General features: G+C 40.7%; 1 protein-coding gene across 1 annotated transcript in view; it reads right to left on the reverse strand.

Moving 5' to 3' along the window:
* The window catches only part of LAMA3 (laminin subunit alpha 3), a 131,907-nt gene that overhangs the window by 4,661 nt on the left and 108,065 nt on the right, over window positions 1–19,181 (reverse strand). The window contains 17 exon segments of the mRNA XM_083517629.1: window positions 1,628–1,768; window positions 2,568–2,757; window positions 3,638–3,801; window positions 6,043–6,187; window positions 7,382–7,513; window positions 9,287–9,417; window positions 9,525–9,665; window positions 9,958–10,078; window positions 10,744–10,865; window positions 11,354–11,473; window positions 12,623–12,770; window positions 13,916–14,049; window positions 14,456–14,618; window positions 14,708–14,859; window positions 16,612–16,791; window positions 17,954–18,096; window positions 18,889–19,068. Of these exon segments, the coding sequence (XP_083373755.1) occupies window positions 1,628–1,768; window positions 2,568–2,757; window positions 3,638–3,801; window positions 6,043–6,187; window positions 7,382–7,513; window positions 9,287–9,417; window positions 9,525–9,665; window positions 9,958–10,078; window positions 10,744–10,865; window positions 11,354–11,473; window positions 12,623–12,770; window positions 13,916–14,049; window positions 14,456–14,618; window positions 14,708–14,859; window positions 16,612–16,791; window positions 17,954–18,096; window positions 18,889–19,068 (2,507 nt within the window).

Genomic DNA, 19,181 nt, shown 5'->3' on the forward strand with positions numbered 1-19,181 from the left:
TCCAGCTACAAAGGCTGAGGCTGCTGAAGAGGCCAGAGACCATCTTGGCTGTCTCTTAGTGCAGACCCAGGTCACTGCACCTGAGCTTCCACAGCCACTACCTGCCATGAACCACCATTGGCAGAATTGGCAGCAACAGAGATGTTCTAGGCTTCTGGTAATATTTTATTCACTTGTTAATTATGCTGTTTTAAAAGTGCATTTTGTATTTGATTTCCTTTAGTAAAGTTTTATTTTTAAATATTTAAGATAATATTTTAGTTTCCTGTTAATTATGTTGCTTTGAATGTATACTTTTTATTTGAAGTTCTAATGTGTTGTAAACTACTTTGAGATATTTTCCCCCTCTTAAAAATATAAAGTGGTAATAGTAATAATGCAGTTGTCACAGACTGGAAGTACTCCGGGTAAGAACTATGTTGTTGTTAGTCGTTTAGTCATGTCTGACTCTTTGTGACCCCATGGACCAGAGCACGCCAGGCACTCCTTTCTTCAACTGCCTCCCACAGTTTGGTCAAACTCATGTTAGTGTGAGAACTAGACTGCCACTATTTTCAGGTGGCATTGAAACACACACCAGCAAATTCAGGTTGTGCCATTATAGCTGATTGGGATGGATTGTGCAACAAGCCCACTTCCCCAAAAGATTGGATTTTTTATGATAAGGAAAGTGTGGGGAAAATGCACTGGAAAACATGGGATACTAGCATTGGCTAAACTTACCGTATTTTTCGTCCCATAGGACGCTCCGTCCCATAGGACACACCTAGTTTTTTTGGGGGGAAATAAAGGGGGAAAATTTCCCTTTATTTCCCCCCCAAAACCAGGTCGGGGAAACCGAAACAGGTTGAGGAACAGCGGGATGGCGGCGCTGCGCCTCCCTGCTGTCCCCCAAGCTTGTGGGGCTGGCTGATGTCTGCCCAGCGCGTGGGGCGCTCTGCTTTAGGGCGCCCCTCGCGCCGGGCGGCAGGCTGCTATCCGCAGCGTGGGGAGCCCTGCGGGGAACTCCTGCAGGGCTCCCCACGCTGCAGATGTCTGCCCGGCGCGAGGAGTGCTCTGCTTCAGGGTGCCCCTCGCGCCGGGCGACAGGCTGCTATCCACAGCCTAGACAGCCCTGCGGGACCTCCCGCAGGGTTGCCTAGGCTGCGGATGTGTTCCCGAAGCGCCGGGCGCTCTGCTTTCAGCGTGCCCGGTGCTCCGGGAAGCAGGCTGCTATCCGCAGCCTAGACAGCCCTGCGGAACCTCCCGCAGGGCTGCCTAGGCTGCGGATGTCTTCCTGAAGCCTGGAGAGCAGGAGGGGTCGGCGCGCACAGACCCCTCTCGCTCTCCAAGCTTCAGCGAAAGCCTGCATTCGCCCCATAGGACGCACCCAGATTTCCCCTTCATTTTTGGAGGGGGAAAAGTGCGTCCTATAGGGCGAAAAATACGGTACCTCCTTGCTAACGAACTAGAATGAATGCTCATTAAGTATTGTTATCTAATCTACCCACAAACAACTCAAGATGAATGCTGAATAAGCAGGTCATCTGGAACCACCCCTGATTTTATGCAGCTGGAAAAAGAAAATGTTAACTGCCTTGAGCCAACCACATCTAAGTCCACATCAACTGAAACATCAGCTTTTTACCTGAATTTTCAATGAAGGAACCCCTCCTAGGTAGATCGGTGACTCAGCCATGGCAGAGAAGGAAGGTTCTGTGTTTACTTCCCGAGCTTTCAGACCATCAACAACAAGTCGTACTCTCTTTCCAGCTCTGCTGAACACCACCTTTTCAGAAAACAAGCACAGTCTTAAACAAATACACCCAAGTTTAAAAAATAAAGCAGTGCTAAATGTCCTAAGTGGTAACAGGACTGTGCCTTTTTAAAAACTATTTTGAAGTTTAGCATTCTATGGGGGACACATAACTGACCTTCACCTGGCATTGTCCACACATCCTGAAATATATATTCACAATGAGGGCTGGACACTTCAGCTGGTGACAGTAATGCCTGAGTGGATGTTAAATAAACTGTAATTTGCTGCCATGTAGTCATCTGGCAGTTCCTTAATGTGGAGAGTATGAGAGATTTTTTGTGTTTTAAATTTCACCAGAAATTGATCTGAACTAACCAGCCATAGGAGAAGAGGGGAATGAGAGGCAAATCATGGATTGGGTTCCAGTCAGATACCCTCAGCAGATGGCATGAAAATAAAGTGGTTTGGACCAGTGGTTCCCAATTAGCGAAATACTGTGGCCCCCCTGTTTTTCAAAAGCCAAGACATGGACCCCCTACTTTTGAAAAATTTGATACCTCTGTAGTAGCTTTTGTGGGTCTACGGCAGCGGGTCCATGGCACAATTCTCACGTAGGTTACGCAAACTCCCTGGGGTCCATGGACCACCAATTGGGAGCCACTGGTTTGGTCAATAATTGTATCACTAGACTTTGCTGCTTCTCCTTCCCACCATGGCAGTGATAGCTTTTGTCTACAAGCTGCCTCCTTCAGAGTTAGAGATCTGTCACAATGGCTACCCTATGCACTAAATGACTGAATCCTTTAGCCAAGGCAGATTTCATACTCACAGTATGCCACTGTCCATCATTGTATTTAGCTTTGCTTTTGATTTTTATCTTCCTTCCATCAGCAGCAAGTAAAAGCACAAAACGCCCTTTTGAAAGGAAAAGAGCTGTGTAGCTGTTCCCCAGCTTGTCTCCCATGAAGAAGATCAATCCTCTAGATGATGATGTACGAATGTCCACAGCAAAATGGGACCTTGAATTACATTTTTTTAAGTTCAGAGAAGATTAACCAATACAGAAGCAGAAAATGCTATGGTTATATTATTATATTTCTCATTAAATTAATATTCAGTTGCTTCCAAGTTCCTCTCTCTTCTGTGCTCTCAATTACTCTTTGATGAAGGATATAATTTACCACAAAGACATCAATAAGCTCCAAGTATAACCAGATATTTGAACCTGGATTGCTGTATCCAAGCCCAGAACTGATTATCACATATATAGTCAAACAAATGCCGCATTGCCTTATTTACATTATTATTACAATATGGGATAAAATATGTTCCTAGGAACCCAGTCTGAAAGTACCTGTATGATGTTTGGGGACATGAGACAGGGATTTGGGCAACAGAACTCAGGTGCCTTACTCTGCTCCTCTGGGACAGATCTCAAGCTGAGGGCATTACTGACTTAAATCTCCATTGTTCTGCAGCATCATGCATATGGTAACATGAGCCAGAAAAAGCTGATTTTCAGTTCAGTTGGGACCTTGTGACTTAAGGAACCAACTGTAACTTGACTTGCTGTATATAAATCTTACTCCAAGTTGTGTTTCCCAGTCTGAGCAATTCATCCAATGGAACAATAGAACTGCCTTGTCACAGGTCTGTCTTTGACTACATTCCTCCCTCCGGCAACCTGGTGCCTAGCCACCAGCCTGCCTTCCAATTGTTTCTCTGGCCCTTGTTTGTCTGTTCCAGTGTCTGAATTCCAGCCTGTTTGTCTGCTGCCTTTGACCCAGCCCTCGCCTACTTTGCCAGACAACAGCTAGGTCTCAGCCTGAAAATATTCCATGGAATTCTAGATGCTTTGAAAATGTTGAGAACAACAACAACCACAACAAATCCCATTACCTGTCTCTTGATGATGCTTGAGATGTTGTAAACAACAAATGAGTGTCAGGAGTATTGCCAAAATGATATGCTCCAGTGACAAAATTTAACTGAGCATGTAAAGGACAGCCCTTGTTGTTTTGCTGCATACTTCCATCTGTCAAATAGGCAATGGGTTTTTTCCTCTGGAAAAGAAAATGTAAATATTTAGTACTGACACCTCTTAAGAATAATCTAATACAAGGTTGGGGGTTAATAATTTTGCAGAGTTATGCATTTCCTTGAGATCATTGAGTGTATTCACTCATTTGTTGTGTCTGAAAATTGACATCTTGTTTTTCTCTCTGGTATCTGTCGTAGATCTGAGGATATTTTAGAACTATGTTTCAAAAATCATTGAGTCACAACTTGAGGTTTTCAAGGTTTTCAAAAGTAAATGCTATTCCTCTCCGCTCTCAGTGTGGTGTTCTTGATTAAATTATCCATCCTCTTCTGATTGGCAATCTATGTATGTTTACTCAAAAGTGACTCCATTTATAGTAGGGATGGTGAACCACAATTCCTGTCATCCTTTACCATTTGTCATGCTAGAAGGAGCTGATGGGAACTGGAATCTATAGAAAATGGAATCCATGATGAGCTCAAAAGACGAGAGTAGCAGTTGCCAATCACCATACTCCTGATGAAGGAAGCAACACTAGCACAAAATGAGCCCGTGCAACCCACCTCTGGATCTGAACTACAGCCAAGTACCGTATTTTTCGCTCCATAAGACACACTTTTTTCCTCCTAAAAAGTAAGGGGAAATGCCTGTGCGTCATATGGAGTGAATGTGTGGTCGATCGCTGGCTCCCTTTCCGGCCCTGCAACCTTGCCCAGGCCTCCTTGATGAATGTCCTGCAGAGGCTGTTTGTTTCCCCAGCGACATGTGACTGGCTGATTAGATTATCTGTCTGGAAACTGTAGAAACTGCTCCCTTTCCTTTCCTAAAGAAGCTGCTGAACTGTGAGGTGAACCCCATAAAAACGGGATTTTTTCGCTTTGCAAAGTCAGCTCAACAACTTTGAGCTGATCCCCCCAAAAACGGGGCTTTCCCCCTTTCCTCCTCTAAAAACTAGGTGCGTCTTATGAAGCAAAAAATACGGTACAGTGGTACCTCAGGTTACATACGCTTCAGGTTACATACACTTCAGGTTACAGACTCCACTAACCCAGAAATAGTGCTTCAGGTTAAGAACTGTTCTGTTAAGAACAGAAATCGTGCTCTGGCGGCGCAGCGGCAGCAGGAGGCCCCATTAGCTAAAGTGGTGCTTCAGGTTAAGAACAGTTTCAGGTTAAGAGCAGACCTCCAGAACAAATTAAGTACTTAACCCGAGGTACCACTGTACTTCTTCTGGCTATTGATCAACCACACTTGTCCCCTTATCATCCCATGAAGCAGCATCCAGCAAGGAAGCAGAGGAGGAAGACTACATTTGCTGCACTCACACCTCACTGGTAAATGCAGCGATGCCCCCACCCCCAGTTTTATAGGGGTTGTTCTGGTTTTATGCAATTTTGCTCATAAGCACAATAGCCAGGAATGTAACCCTCATGAGATAACTATGTTATTTCCATGGTAATTACCAACTGTTATTCTTTCAAAGCGTGTACTGTATATACTAATTCAAGCACATTAGCAAAAAATTTACAAATGCCTTATTTGTTGACTACGTTCACTGAATGTATCCAAATAGGTTTCCCTTCCATGCTGAGCAGCATGGTTACTTACAACAGATCTTTCTACAGTACTTCCTTTACCCAACTCATTTCCCAGAGTTTGTTCTCAGTCAGAGCTCTCTTTCATTATGCTTCTGCTATCACCACTTGCCCTACTCAGGCTTTCATTATAAGGCTTACTAGCACAAGCAAGGAGAGGAGAGGGGCACAAGCTCACCTCCCATCCCCATTGCCCTCTGTGTGTTTAAGGGCAACAAGGACTCATGGAGGCTCCCAAGCATTTTGGAATCCTGATTTCTATGTCTAGAGAACTAGACATAGTTCTATAATTAAGTAACATAACAATCAGAAGTTACCGTATTTTTCGCTCCATAGGACGCACTTTTTCCCTCCTAAAAAGCAAGGGAAAATGTGTGTGCATCATGTGTGCTGCCCTTCTCCCTCCTCGGGGAAAAGCCCCCGAGAGCCACACACACACTCCACACGGCTTGTGAAAGGGAGCGCTGAGCAGAGCCTGGGATGCACACAGGCTCTGCTCAGCGCTCCCTTTAAATAATATTTTTTTTCTTGAATTCCCCCTCTAGAAACCAGGTGCGCCTTATCATCAGGTGTGCCTTATGGAGCGAAAAATACGGTATGTTTTCTTGTTGCATAAACTTGCATTTTCTTTTCTTTTCCTTTTCTTTACAGAACTCTGAACTCCCAACCTTTAAAAGCCTTGGATGGTCCACATCATTCAGGTCTTTCAGCAGCATCAGCTTGGGTTGTTTCTTTATCATACAGGATCCTAAGGATACATCAATCTTCTTAGTGTTATCAGTTAGGTTTTGTACTTGAGGAAGCCGATCTGATCTGGAATAGATGTAAGAGAAAGCACATATTTCACATAGCGGAGCCAGCTGATAGGCTTGTAAGATACATAGGAGAAATTCTTTTTTCTAGGAAGACAGTACAAATAAATCAATTTAGCCTAGTTTTCCCTCTAAATGCTTTGCCTTTCTACTGTGTTTTGTATACGAGGTGACACATTTGGAGGTGGCATTTTTATTGGCACTACTTTATTAGTGAAAAATTAATGCATCTTTGGGAAAGGTGTTCTGAATGCAGCTGTGCTGAGAATAAGCACACACAATACAGGCAATAACATCTATAAATTTGAAAATCTTAGTTGAATTGATGAATGTTCTGCCTTGCCCAATCAATAATACTTCTCTTTTAAGTGGATCCTTACTTATTCTGTTAAGGGGCGATGTGCAAAAATATTACTTTCTCTCACAGGGGCCTTCCACCTGGAGTCTGATTTAGCAAAAAGTTCTATAATATTTATGTTAGAAAATAGCTGATACACTGGATAGGTTACATGGGCTAAAGTCTACAGGGGGTAAAAGATTGCAGCCTGAGTTGAGAGAAATGAGCAGGTGGGCTCAGTATGGGTGGTACCAGAGGAAGAGGGGCAAGCGCCCCTCTAAATGAGGAACTTGCCCTCCTCTTCATTGCTGGACCCCTGTCCTTAACACATACTGTTATTTTTCTTTCAGAGAGCAACTTGCCTACCTAGAAATATACTTTGCCCCTCCTGTTTGCAGCCCCTGAAATATTTTTCTGGTGCTGCCTCTGGGACTCAGCAACACCAGAACAGTTATGAAAGTGTAAAAGTATCACAACTGTACCTCCGCACATTTTGGGTGGGTTCTGATAAACTGATGCAGTGCAAGCTGCACTGGGAAGCTGCAATGTGCCTAATCTGCACCAATTTCCTGATAGACCACGAGTTAAGCTTTATGGCAAATGCCAGCAGTACAGTCAGCACAGAGGAACGGTGATCCAAACCCTGCACAATACAGCATTGTCTTTTTCAGGTACTACTTGCTAACGTTCTGGTTTCACTTTCAGGCATACAGATGCTACTTTTTCAGTATGTGCCCAAAGGCATCGTGCAGCGTATTACGATTCTGTTGTGCTCATTGTAAACACTGGTTTTGTGAGGAGCAGAAAGTACCATATTAATGGATTGGAACAGTCTGTGCTCTTGTGCAATATGTTTACCTTTGTATAAAGACATTGGAAATACATCCTTCAAAATCATTCCCACCCAACTCTATTGGCCGACTCATTGTTTTCCTTCCAAGGGTTCCAACGATTGTTGACTCAGGCACATCATCAACTAGCATCTTAAGCCTGGAATGAGAAAAACAAAACCTAGCATGAAATTTTGAGAGCAAAACTATTAAGTCATCCCAACATTAATTTCATCAGCCACTTAACATTCGTACAGTACGTTTTAACCGTGGTTCACAAAGCTGTTTACAGCATAAAGCACTACTAGTACATTTTTTAAAAAGAAAAGAAAACCAACCAATCAGATCAGTGTATATCTTAGTTAACTCATTTTCAAAAGCCTAGAACAATTTTTTTTGCCGGCTTCAAAAAATAGGCAAGTGAGAGCCCCCAGAAGGAGGGCATTCTATAATACTGAGGTAGCTACCCAAAAGGTCCAGCTTCTAATGGACACTAATCTAGAATTCACAAAAGATGATACCCTGAGCGGGTAAATTATGACTTCAAGCACAGCCTTGTTCTCCTGTTACAACTTAGATGGAAAAGGGTTGCATATAATCACCAGTGTCTATTTATTTTTTAATCGTGTATTTATTAAATTTGGACTGACTGCAGTAGAGCTCCCCTTTTCTGCATGGGACCGTGATTAAGCAGAGTAGAATAAGATTCCGCACAACTTATGCAGAAGTATGTGGCCACGTTGGTGCCTCTTTTACTCTTTGTTTTCACACTGCAGCACAAAACCTACACCACTCATTAATAGTCTAACATTTTCTGTGGCTAGCCAAAGGGCCCATGCAGTCTATGTATACCCATGTGACTAAATGAGAGCATCCAATACAGATTCTAAAACTCCATATAGGCATTATTTCAGAAATCAAACCATTACATTTGACACATTATTGTTGATGAATTGGATTGTTGCCGCAGTGGTCTCCACACAGAATTCAAGCAGCTAGTTGGTTGTCATGGGATAGGGTTATTTCCTGCCAGGTTACCTTCCAGAAGCTGGTATACATGGAGTAAGAAGCCAATATTTGTGATGGCCAAACCACGACTGAACGTTCAACTAACCAGGTTAACCACGGTGATGATCGTCACATGAGATGCACATCAGCAGAATCTAATCATAGAAGCTTCTGCTCCACCAAGCCAACACAAATTAACAGTGGGCACAGGTTTCACAATTGTAGCAACATTACAGAATTTCCCCATTAGGTGGATTTATGTAAAATTAACAATGCCATGATTCCTAGGTTGCTAGCAAATATCAAAACAGATGTGAAAAGAAGATATCTGAGCAAGTCCATACAAAGAAGATGTGGAGGCAAAAGGTTAGCAGCACCTGTGTATTTAGCATAACCTGGGAAAGCTAAGAGATCAATTTATACATGCTAGTTGTGATCTAGCAGTTTCAATCTGCTTGCAGAGCTCTGTGTGCACAATATTTGCTTCATTCTGTTCTCCGAGAGGGAAGCACATAGTGCACACAATGGGAAATGCCAGTGAAGTCTCACGGAAGAGTATGAAAAGCCTTTCTGCTCTTATGTGCAGAGCTGCAGAGCTCTTGATCATGCCCTATGGAAGAGGAGTGGGTTGTGAAACTGGCGTACCAAGCACAGGGATAAGCGCATACAGAACACACACAAATAAACTGGGTCTACGTTTTATCACAGAAAATGCTCTAATATTCAATAATGGAACTGTGAATACTTTGAAAATACAAAAAAAGTCTCCTGTTTATTCAGAGGTTCCACATCAACTGCTGGCATTAATCCTAATGCAGTTTTAACTTTCTAGATATTATATAATCAAATGTCAAGTCAAGCAATACAGCCCCATATTTTTTCTCTAACATAGTATTCACTCTGTCCCATAAAGTGTTGGACTTACGTGTCACCTTCCTTCATCACTGTTACATAATGCATTGAGCCATCTTCATATCTCTTGCTAGACTGACCTTCTTCATCGGCTAACTTTACGATGACAAAGCCATTTCTCAGGAGCACAGTAAGCACATCAGGCTAAAAACAAACAAACCAAAATTTAATTTTTGAGGTTTTAGCTTTGGCAAAAAGGGGGATATGATTATCGTTGATCAGGAGAACAAAAGAAGATATATCTCTCATACCCGTAAATTGTAATATAGCAATGTTCCATCAAGGGCCAATGTGTGAAAGCCAAATCCAATTTGGAAGTCGTTAGGAAATGGAAAACCATCATCACTCAAATCAAGTACTCCATTCTTAGAAAAAGTCGCAGCTCTCACAAGCTAAAAATACAAATGGATAATGAATAGGTTTCCTTTTTCAGAAGAGTCATTCCTACTTTCCTTGCTTCTGTCTAATATATCAAGTGCAATTAATGGATCTCACATTATGGGCTCCATGGGAATGTGGGGCTCACATATCTTATTCTGGAAAGGTGTGAAAGTCCTCACTTTGCAAAGTTTTTTGGGGGGGGTCTTAAATGCATTATATGAATGAAATGCTATCATGATCAAACAATGTTGAGCTCTATAGATTAGTATCCAGTACCTAAGGAAGTTGTAATCGGCAAATTACCTTCCAGTCTTCGGGACAATTTTTGCTGACACCAAGCATCTCAGAGATGGTAGGAGAAGACTCAAAAGAAGTTTTTACATTCTTCATGCACCCACGAAATGGAGGTGTTGATATATTAAAGCTGTTTCCACAAAGAAAGAAAAAATACCACATAGCCTTTAAATTTGCCATTATTGATTCCAAATGTCTCATTTCATGTACAAACTGTTTTCCACTTCTTATCTCCAGAGTAATTCAGTAAGTGCTGTTAAGAGATTGTGAATTGCCCTAGATCACTAATTAAATATCTTGGTTAGAAAAGGGTATCCCACTCTCAAATCTGCCACTCTATTCACTGGCCCCCACTATACACATGAGAGAAGTATTACAATGGCAGAATGACAAGTGCAAACCGGCATTAAACTTACGTGAAGCATATTTTTGTATCTACGTAGTAAGCTTTTGTGTTTGTGAACTGGAACTGGAGGTACAAACTTAAGGCCTTACAGTTCAACCCAGACCTGGAAAAGGACCATCTAGGTCTTTCAGTGAAATGCTCTGCTTTGTGTTAATCATGCCTGCACAAATGAAACCTACCAAGCTGAATACAGCCCAGCCGCCAAGTATTTGTAGCGTTCAAGGTGATTTGACAATGCTCACACTAGGCATCAAACACAGGAGAAACATCAGACCACAACACCTGGAAGGTCACATCATTCAGCTCGGTGGACCCCAAGTTGTGCAGGCCTGACTTCCATCCATAAAACAACACAACAATCTTAGGGAGTAATCTGCAGTGTAACTCACCGTTCTCTTATAGAGGCTGGGATTCCACCGAGGTAATATGAATTGAACGGAAACATACTTATGTTAACTTGTTCTCTAGGCCTGCCGAAAGCAACTATTTGTGGGCCAATGAGTAAAAGAACCTGAAATGAATAAAACAATCAGATTTTAAACCAACCTACAAAGAAACAAGGGAATTTATATATAAATTTCATATTATCACAACTTGTTTTTAAAACAAATAATGCTTCAGAAGTTAATCTAACTGTTGTTCCATTGGGTAGTTAAATAACTAGTAAAAGTGAGAAGACTAAGTTCTAAGAAGATGAAGAAGAAGAAGATGAAGAAAAAGAATTTATTATTTATACCCCGCCCATCTGGCTGGGTTTCCCCAGCCACTCTGGGCAGCTTCCAACAAAACACTAAAATACAATAACCTGTTAAACATTAAAAGCTTCCCTAAACAGGGCTTTTTCCCCTTTGAAGGAAAAAAGGACATAACATCTAGAAGATGCTAAGCAGAAATGTTAACTTTTATAAATGGTGTGAATTTGCATCATTTATAGCATCATTCATAAGATTACATAGTCGGATATTCATTTATTTTACATTTTTTTAAAAAAAACCTTACTATTTGATCCATTCCGTTGTTTATGACCACTTGGCTCTTTGCTTCTTTTGGAGGCTGTGAATCAACTTTATACCTGAGTACCAGCTGGCCTTTTTCTATCCTCAAACAAATGAACTTATCCTGCAATTAAAAAATAATATGTCATGTAATATATTATAAAGAGTCATTTATTTGAATTAGGCATAATTAGCAGTACTCTGTGCAGTAATCCTGAAAATTTCAGCCTCAACATTTTAAAGAAAATGTGCATTACCAGTTCTAGTGGCTGAATGTACAGATGAATTTGAATCTGAGCCACATTTCAGAAATCCATAACTCGCCTTTATGCAGAACACAACAGCCTTACAACGTCAGCCTTACAATTGGCTGCATACAAGTTTCTGGATTGGCCAGAGCTGGTATGATTGCCATGGCAGGTTCTACAGCCTTATTATACATTTCTAGGTTAGGAGCTCAATATGTTGTACCACGAAAAAGCTCAAGAAAACACAGTCATTCCTTTGAGGACTTTGTTCTGCTTACTGCAGTTCTGTCCTACTATTACGTAAGTGGCCTACGTTAGAGAAAGCAGAAAGGCAACTCTGAAAGAAAATTTTATCGCTATGCCCTGAGGAATAATTCATCCTTTCAGTTGATTCACATCTACATTTTTTTTTTACTCAAGCACTATTTCCTTTGATCTGACATGTGCAAAACTTTTGCCTCAACTCTATTTATTTATAAAACACATATAGCATTTTTCTATATGAAGACAACACAAAGCAGTGAACACAGTAAATCACAGGCTGAATATTTTGGTTGGGGGTTGTTACAGTAATTTCTCCTAATCTTTCATTCAAAACATTTCACCTGCTAACCTCACTTCTTCAAGTCTTTTGACTGTGGGCAAAGTAATTGGGCATAACCATTCTTTCCACTTCTGCCATATGTTTCTATGGTGCCTGCTGGCATCAGAATTCCTTGCTGGAATAATACAAAGCTTTAAATGGATCTAAAATAGTCTTCTTTCAATAGATTAAGCTTATGCCCTGGCCTGAAGAATTAGTTAACTAAGATTTCTCAATAATCATTGAAGTTACTCATCATTTTTTGCCACCAAGCAGTATGAAACACTGTGTTTTACAAGACATGTGTAAAGCACATGCTTTTTAAACATTTTTCCTAATTACATTCAGGTTCTACAATTCAATTTTCTTATCCATTTACTCTTAATTGTTATGCAAATATTATTTGCATGAATCTCTTTCTCCACATGAGCAGAAATATTACCTGATTACTTGCAAAAAACACAATTCCATCATCTGTAGTAGTCTGAATGGTTTGTTCATATCGTCGAAAAGCGCTAGTTGGTGAAGTTACATCAACATGTGCATAACCTGTGCCTTCAAAATAAAGTCTGGAAGACTGTTCTTTATATCTGTAACAAAGAATGGGGGAAGTGAGAACTACTGCGTGTTCAGAATCTCAAGAAGTATGTTAAGAAAACATTCACAAAATTAGTATTTTTCAGTTTGAGATCATAAAAAGGGGAAGTTGTATTTTAAAACTTTTTAAAACAATTATTTGTCACAATTATTTTAAAAAAGGCTGCTTTCTCCTGTTGGGATATAAACAAGAAGAATCTACACAGTGGATTTATTTTGCACGATCTCACAGCAAGCCCACACAGATGACCTTCCTTCCCCAAGAGGAGCATTCTCATCCTCTGACAGCTTAATCATTAGTATCAACCTACTAAGTGGAAAAGATTTTACACAAAGAATGCCCGAGTTGTCTGTATGGGCTTCTTAAAAACTGCATAGAACTTGGAGCAGTTCAGCACACCTAATTGTTAAGGCTTGCTGAACACATGTTCAGCTTCCTTTGCTAATTCTGTTCCATGTCATTACAATATGATAGAAAAGATCTCTCTTGAGGCCACAATTGCTAAACTTTGACTGGGATAAGGAGAGTGTGACAGTGTTAGAAACTGAGATATGAAAGCTAGGAGCTAAATAGCACCTTAAACCTAGGTTATGGGCACAACAATGGTTTAGGCGCACTTTTTTGTAACAAGAATACGATACTGAAAATGAATGAACTGCAGCAAAAATACTATGTTCATTTTTCATATGGTCTAGTCTTTCCCCTGCCCACCCCCCTAACATTCTTAATACTTCTCCAGTCTTCAGAGAGTAGCTGGAAGTGGGGAGGCAGAAAAAGGTCCTCCTTTCCTTCCACTCTGCAGTTTTAAATCTGAAATCTTAGGCGCAGAACTGAGCCCAGAGCTCAGAAACTGCTCACACCAACGAAATTTCCTGTTGCAAAATGCACCTAGAACAATGGGAGTTTTGAACACTGGTGATAGATTATTCTGTGGCGCAATGCGTCAGTGCACCTGGCTGTCAACCAGAAGGCTGGTGGTTCGAGCCCACCCAGGGATGGCTGTGGGCAGGATTATTGCATTGCAGGGGGTGGAACTAAATGACCCTCAGGGTCCCTTCCAACTCTATGATTCTATGTATTATAAAATTCCAAATATACAGCACATGCCATGTGATAGGATTTTTTTTTTTAATTTACCTTCTGCATGGTTGTACTTCACTGGTATCAAGATTAAAACTCCTCTTGAAATTGTACAGGCTGATAACTCTCTCATTCAAGCTATCCAGTTCAATGCAGCCTTCATAAGGAGAGTAGTTTAGCGTACTGGGAAGCTGTAAAAGTAAAAACAGTCTTCAGTGAAATTCAGCCCCATAATTTTAATTAATTATTCAGATTGATGAATTCTGCTTTTCAATGCAAAATTTGGTTAGATTTTTTGAAACCCACCTCGGATATATATCTCATACTGACTAATAATAATAATAATAATAATAATAATAATAATAATAATAATTTATACCCCGCCCAACTGGCTGGATTCCCCTAGCCACTCTTGGCAGCTCCCAGCAGAATATTAATAATAACAATAAGTTATGCGTTGTTATTGCTTAGGTCCTTTTTGTGAAGCAAATATGAAATGAAAGACTAATCTGGAGTATCAGCACTTGATTTACAATACACACACACACACACACACACACACACACACGATATTTCCATAAGTTATAAACACATTACTATAAAATCTGACGGATATCCTCCAACATAGAAGACCACATTGTCAGGATCCAGGTTGAGAAGAGTATGGCTGTTTCCACTGCTGTCATCAAAAGGCCCAAAGCTTGATGGTGAAGGAGAGGTTGCACCTTGAATGTAATTCAGTTTTGCATACTGGTAAATCCTAAGAAAAAAAAGGGGGGACAAAATTTGAATATCTCAACCTAAGCCCACAAAAAGATCGGGAAGGATTTTTTTAATAGAGTCCCATACCTTTCAAACTGCACACGATCCAAAATTGCATCCTTGGTATCGCTTTCAAACACCGATTCCGGCACCCGTATTTCGGCTTCATCGCCCCCTAAACTATAGGCACAAATGAGACGGCCATCGCGGACAGCCATGCCTATGTAGTCCTTGGAACTCTAAACATGAAAAAAAAAATCTTAATTAAGAAAGCTGGCTTCACATTTATTTATTTTTAAATAATCTTCAGAAGTATCAGTTGTTTGTGACTGTTAGGCTGTGCACAGGGAGTACATTCCCCTCACCCAACCTTTTCTACCTGTTTTGTGGTCCCAGTGAAAATTACCCTCCTAAAGCTGCCATTTGCCCCAAGATAGCAGCTGCCAATTGGTGTCATTTATAACTTGAAGCATAAACCAATTCTAGGCCAGTTAAAGAGGCACACCAACTCCAAGAAGTATTGGAACTATAGTTTTGAGCCTTCTGGTTATATTTTTATTTCTTACTTGCCTTTCCCCATGGGTTCCAGAAATTTAAAAATATAGTATTCAAACAAATTACAGTCACAAGAATTGAGAATATTTATCTCATGTGTCAAAAGAGTAAAAATGTGCCTCTGCAATATATTATGTAAACTACATTATGAAGGTGTCAGATACATCTCTGTGGGAATAGAATTCCAAAACTTAAGGACCGCCACAGGGAATGCCCTCTCCAGGTCACAAAAACCCAAACTTCCGAGAGTGGCCAAATTACCAATAGGGCCCCTTCTGTTGATCTTAACATCCAAGAAGGTCCATAGGGAAATATTTGGCCAGGGAGGAATTATTCCCTAAGCCAAATTGAGCCTATCTGAGGCTTTTGCCTACCTCATAGCTATTGTCACAACTTGCTAGTGGATAAGGCATGGTGTTGGATCTTTAGTCAAGGCAAAGGAGTGGGGGTTGGGAGTCCCATCCCTTACTCCCAAGAATCAGGGTACCCCATTAAGGGAGTCCAGAGGAACACGTTTCTGTCCAGATGCCCAGGCAGGGAATGATGGGCCATAGCTCCCCCACCCCAAATGATGATTCTGGAGGAGTCGCCCCAGTTTGATATACGTCATAGCGTGACCCTTAACCTAAGATTAACCCTGCCAAATCCAGATGGTCTGGATGATTCAGAATACACACTCAATGCCTACTGACATCTGCAATTATTAAAGTTGTGGTCTGTTTAATCCTAAAATGCTTGTCTTGTGATTACTGCATCTTCCCGTGCCTTGGCCCCCACCAACTTCAGCCTACTATGCCTGGGCCCACAAGCCACTTTCAGTTAATTGACTGCTAGATAGAATAGTCCGATGTCCATTCACATTTGCCGCCCCAAATTAAGTTAATAAGCCATGTCTGTGCATGTTTAAAAGATGTAACCGTCACTCTACTTTCAGCTAATATTATAGTCAAAAAGTGGGACACATTCACACAGTGATACACAAACTACTTACATATGTGAGGTTCTAAGGTATAAGAATAAAATTATCCCTTTATTGTTTTTTAAATTCCTGAAATGTAATTTTAAATTATAACACAATGGGCCTTTATTTACAATTGGACTGCAAGCTTTCAAATTATCAATGGATGACAAATTAAAAGCACATTTGCTTTTTAAGGCTAATTTGGTTCCAAATGGCCACATAAAACTGTGTGTATCTTGCATAAAATAAAAATTGAAAAAATTGCCACCTAAAACTATATAAAATAAACAAATTGGCAGAACTGAATTCACATAGGCTTTTTGTTTTGTTTCCTTTTTGCAGAGATACTCACTTTATCAAAGTAATTCAATTATTGAACAGCTGCTCAGATATTTACAACCCATTGTCCATAATGATGGGTGAATAACGTAATAAATATTAATAAAAATAATGGAGACAAGAAACGAATACTTACATCCTTGTCACCCAAGTACATGACAAACATGTTGGACGTCTGCCGCTGTGGGCTGTCCAATCGTGAGAGAGGCCTTTGCAGATACAAAGAAAGAGAAGTATAGCCTTTCAAGTCATCAAGGTTATCTGGAGGCCGGACCTCAACCCCAGAACTGCCATTGAACCTCATGGGAACAGCAACCTATTAAAAATAAAAATGAATATAATCAGTTACAAACTCATATGGGAATCAAAACAGACATGCAATATTATTACAATTTTGACTTAAGTTCTGGGGAGCCATGCAACAGCCTTAATATATATGTAAACAACTACAGTCCTATTCCGACATTTCATTGTCAGTTATCACTGTGTGGCTGGGAGAATGCTCCCTGGCCCACACCAGCTTTTGTATCCCCATTGGCTTCCCTCTGCCACCCATTTTTTGTGTGTGTGTCTGGAGGGAGGAGCCTACCCTACATACACGGGCTCCCTATACAGTTTGTAGCCTATGTGACCAGGAACCTTATATGTGTAGAACAGGCTCCTCCTTCAGACCTCCCCCCCTCAAAAGTATTCAAGAGGAAAGCAATATTTACATTCTGTGAAACAGAGGAGAAGCAGGCAACTGAAGCTTTGTTACTGTGGGCCTGTAGGATATGTTTGCACCATGTACCCATGGAAAATACTGGTTTTTCTTGTGACTTACATTGGTAAGCACAGAAACATTTTTAAGCATGTAAGTAATGGTTCTTACTCAATTAGTGAACAATATTAGCACTTAATTCTTGTACCCTCCTTCTCTGGGGCCATCTTGCCTGCTCCATAAGGGTAGAGTCCTATGAACATTGATTAGCATCTTTGCCCCAATGCTTTTGTGAACTGACTGTTTTAATGACTGTTTTAATGACTGGACTGGTGCCGTACTGTGTTTTTTAATTGTAATTGTATGGATTAAACAGATTTTACATATGTGTCTAACTTTACTTTTAACAATGTTTACTTTTTTATTCTTGTTTTTCCTATACTTTTAGTGGTTCTCATTTTAATATGTAAGCTGCTTTGAATCCCATCAGGGGAAAAGGTGGAGTATAAATAAAATAATAATAAGAATAATAATGATGATGATGATGTCCAGTTGGCTTTTCAGCATCAAACCTGTCCTGGGGGAAATTGCTCTCTGGGCAGACCTAAAGAATAAATTATTCCTCTTTATTAAAGGTTTCACTAAATACACCTGGGTAACAATAATAAAATATGTGAGCGTGGGCATGTAGCAACATTCTTGGGCGAACATGTGATGACAGGTAGCAAAAGAGGACAGAAAGAAGAAGCTATGGAAGATTCTGCCACAAGCCACATACCTTGTTAGCAGCATCTCTTGCTTGCTGGATGAGCTCTCTGATGCGGTTTATATTCTCCGATATGTTAGCTATTGGCATAAGTTGTTCATTGATGCGTGTAATCTTGTTAAACAGATCTGGGAGGATGTTTGTCAAGTTCTTTACTGTGGATAGGATTTTTTATTTTTTTAGTGACATGAGGGAAGCATTATGTACTAAAATGCAAAATATGAGTCATGTAATCTGCAATTGCTGGAATACAGTGGTACCTCTGGTTACGTACTTAATTCGTTCCAGAGGTCCATTCTTAACCTGAAACATTCTAAACCTGAAGCACCACTTTAGCTAATGGGGCCTCCTGCTGCTGCCGTGCCGCCAGAGCACAATTTCTGTTCTCATCCTGAAGCAAAGTTCTTAACCTGAGGTACTATTTCTGGGTTAGCGGAGTCTGTAACCTGAAGCGTATGTAACCTGAGGTACCACTGTATAATGGGGCACACTCAATTCATACTAGGGTAGTTTCCCGGCAACCTATTCATTTAATGTTTATCCTGTCGGTTTGAGGGGTAGTGGGGATGGTTGTACGACATTAAGTAAAGCAATTGTCATCCCTTGCTTTCCAGTACATTTTCCTTTCATTTCCCATCGTGCTCCTTACTTATTTCGAAGGAGCTTTGTTGCGCATCTAGTCCACTTTAACTGTATAACCTGAATTTTCCAGTCTTGAGAGTGAATCCCACTCACAAAACAGTGACAGTCTGGAAGTGCCCCAAGACTTTGGGTGAGGACCTTTTCTAGGAATTCCCAGCAATAACCAGATTTATAACATCTATATTTAGCAATTTGTGAAAGAATATTCAACAACAGCAACATGGCCTAGTTCTCCCCTCCAAAACAAATGCCGATATCACTCCTGAAAGGCTGGAAGAGGCCCATGGAACAAACAAACTGCCTACCTGTATTGTTTGCATCATTCAAAGCCTTGTTATAGTTAGAGCTCTGTGTGCTTCCATAGGAAATCTTTATCTTTTCCACATCTTCTTTAATTGGGTTCAGTTCCGTGAGAACATTAGCAGTAATGTCATTGGCATTTTTGACCATGTTCTTTGCGCTTGTAATCAAGCCGTCTGTGTCATCTAGCAGAAAGGAAAAGATGCACAAAGATCCAAATATATGAATGGTTTCTATATGACCACATATTTTGCTCCTTATTATCTTTCCTTCCCCATTTGGGTAGGGCTGTTTTTTA

The sequence above is a fragment of the Podarcis liolepis genome, assembly GCF_965112155.1.
Source record: "Podarcis liolepis genome assembly, chromosome: 8".
Classification (NCBI taxonomy): Eukaryota; Metazoa; Chordata; class Lepidosauria; order Squamata; family Lacertidae; genus Podarcis; species Podarcis liolepis.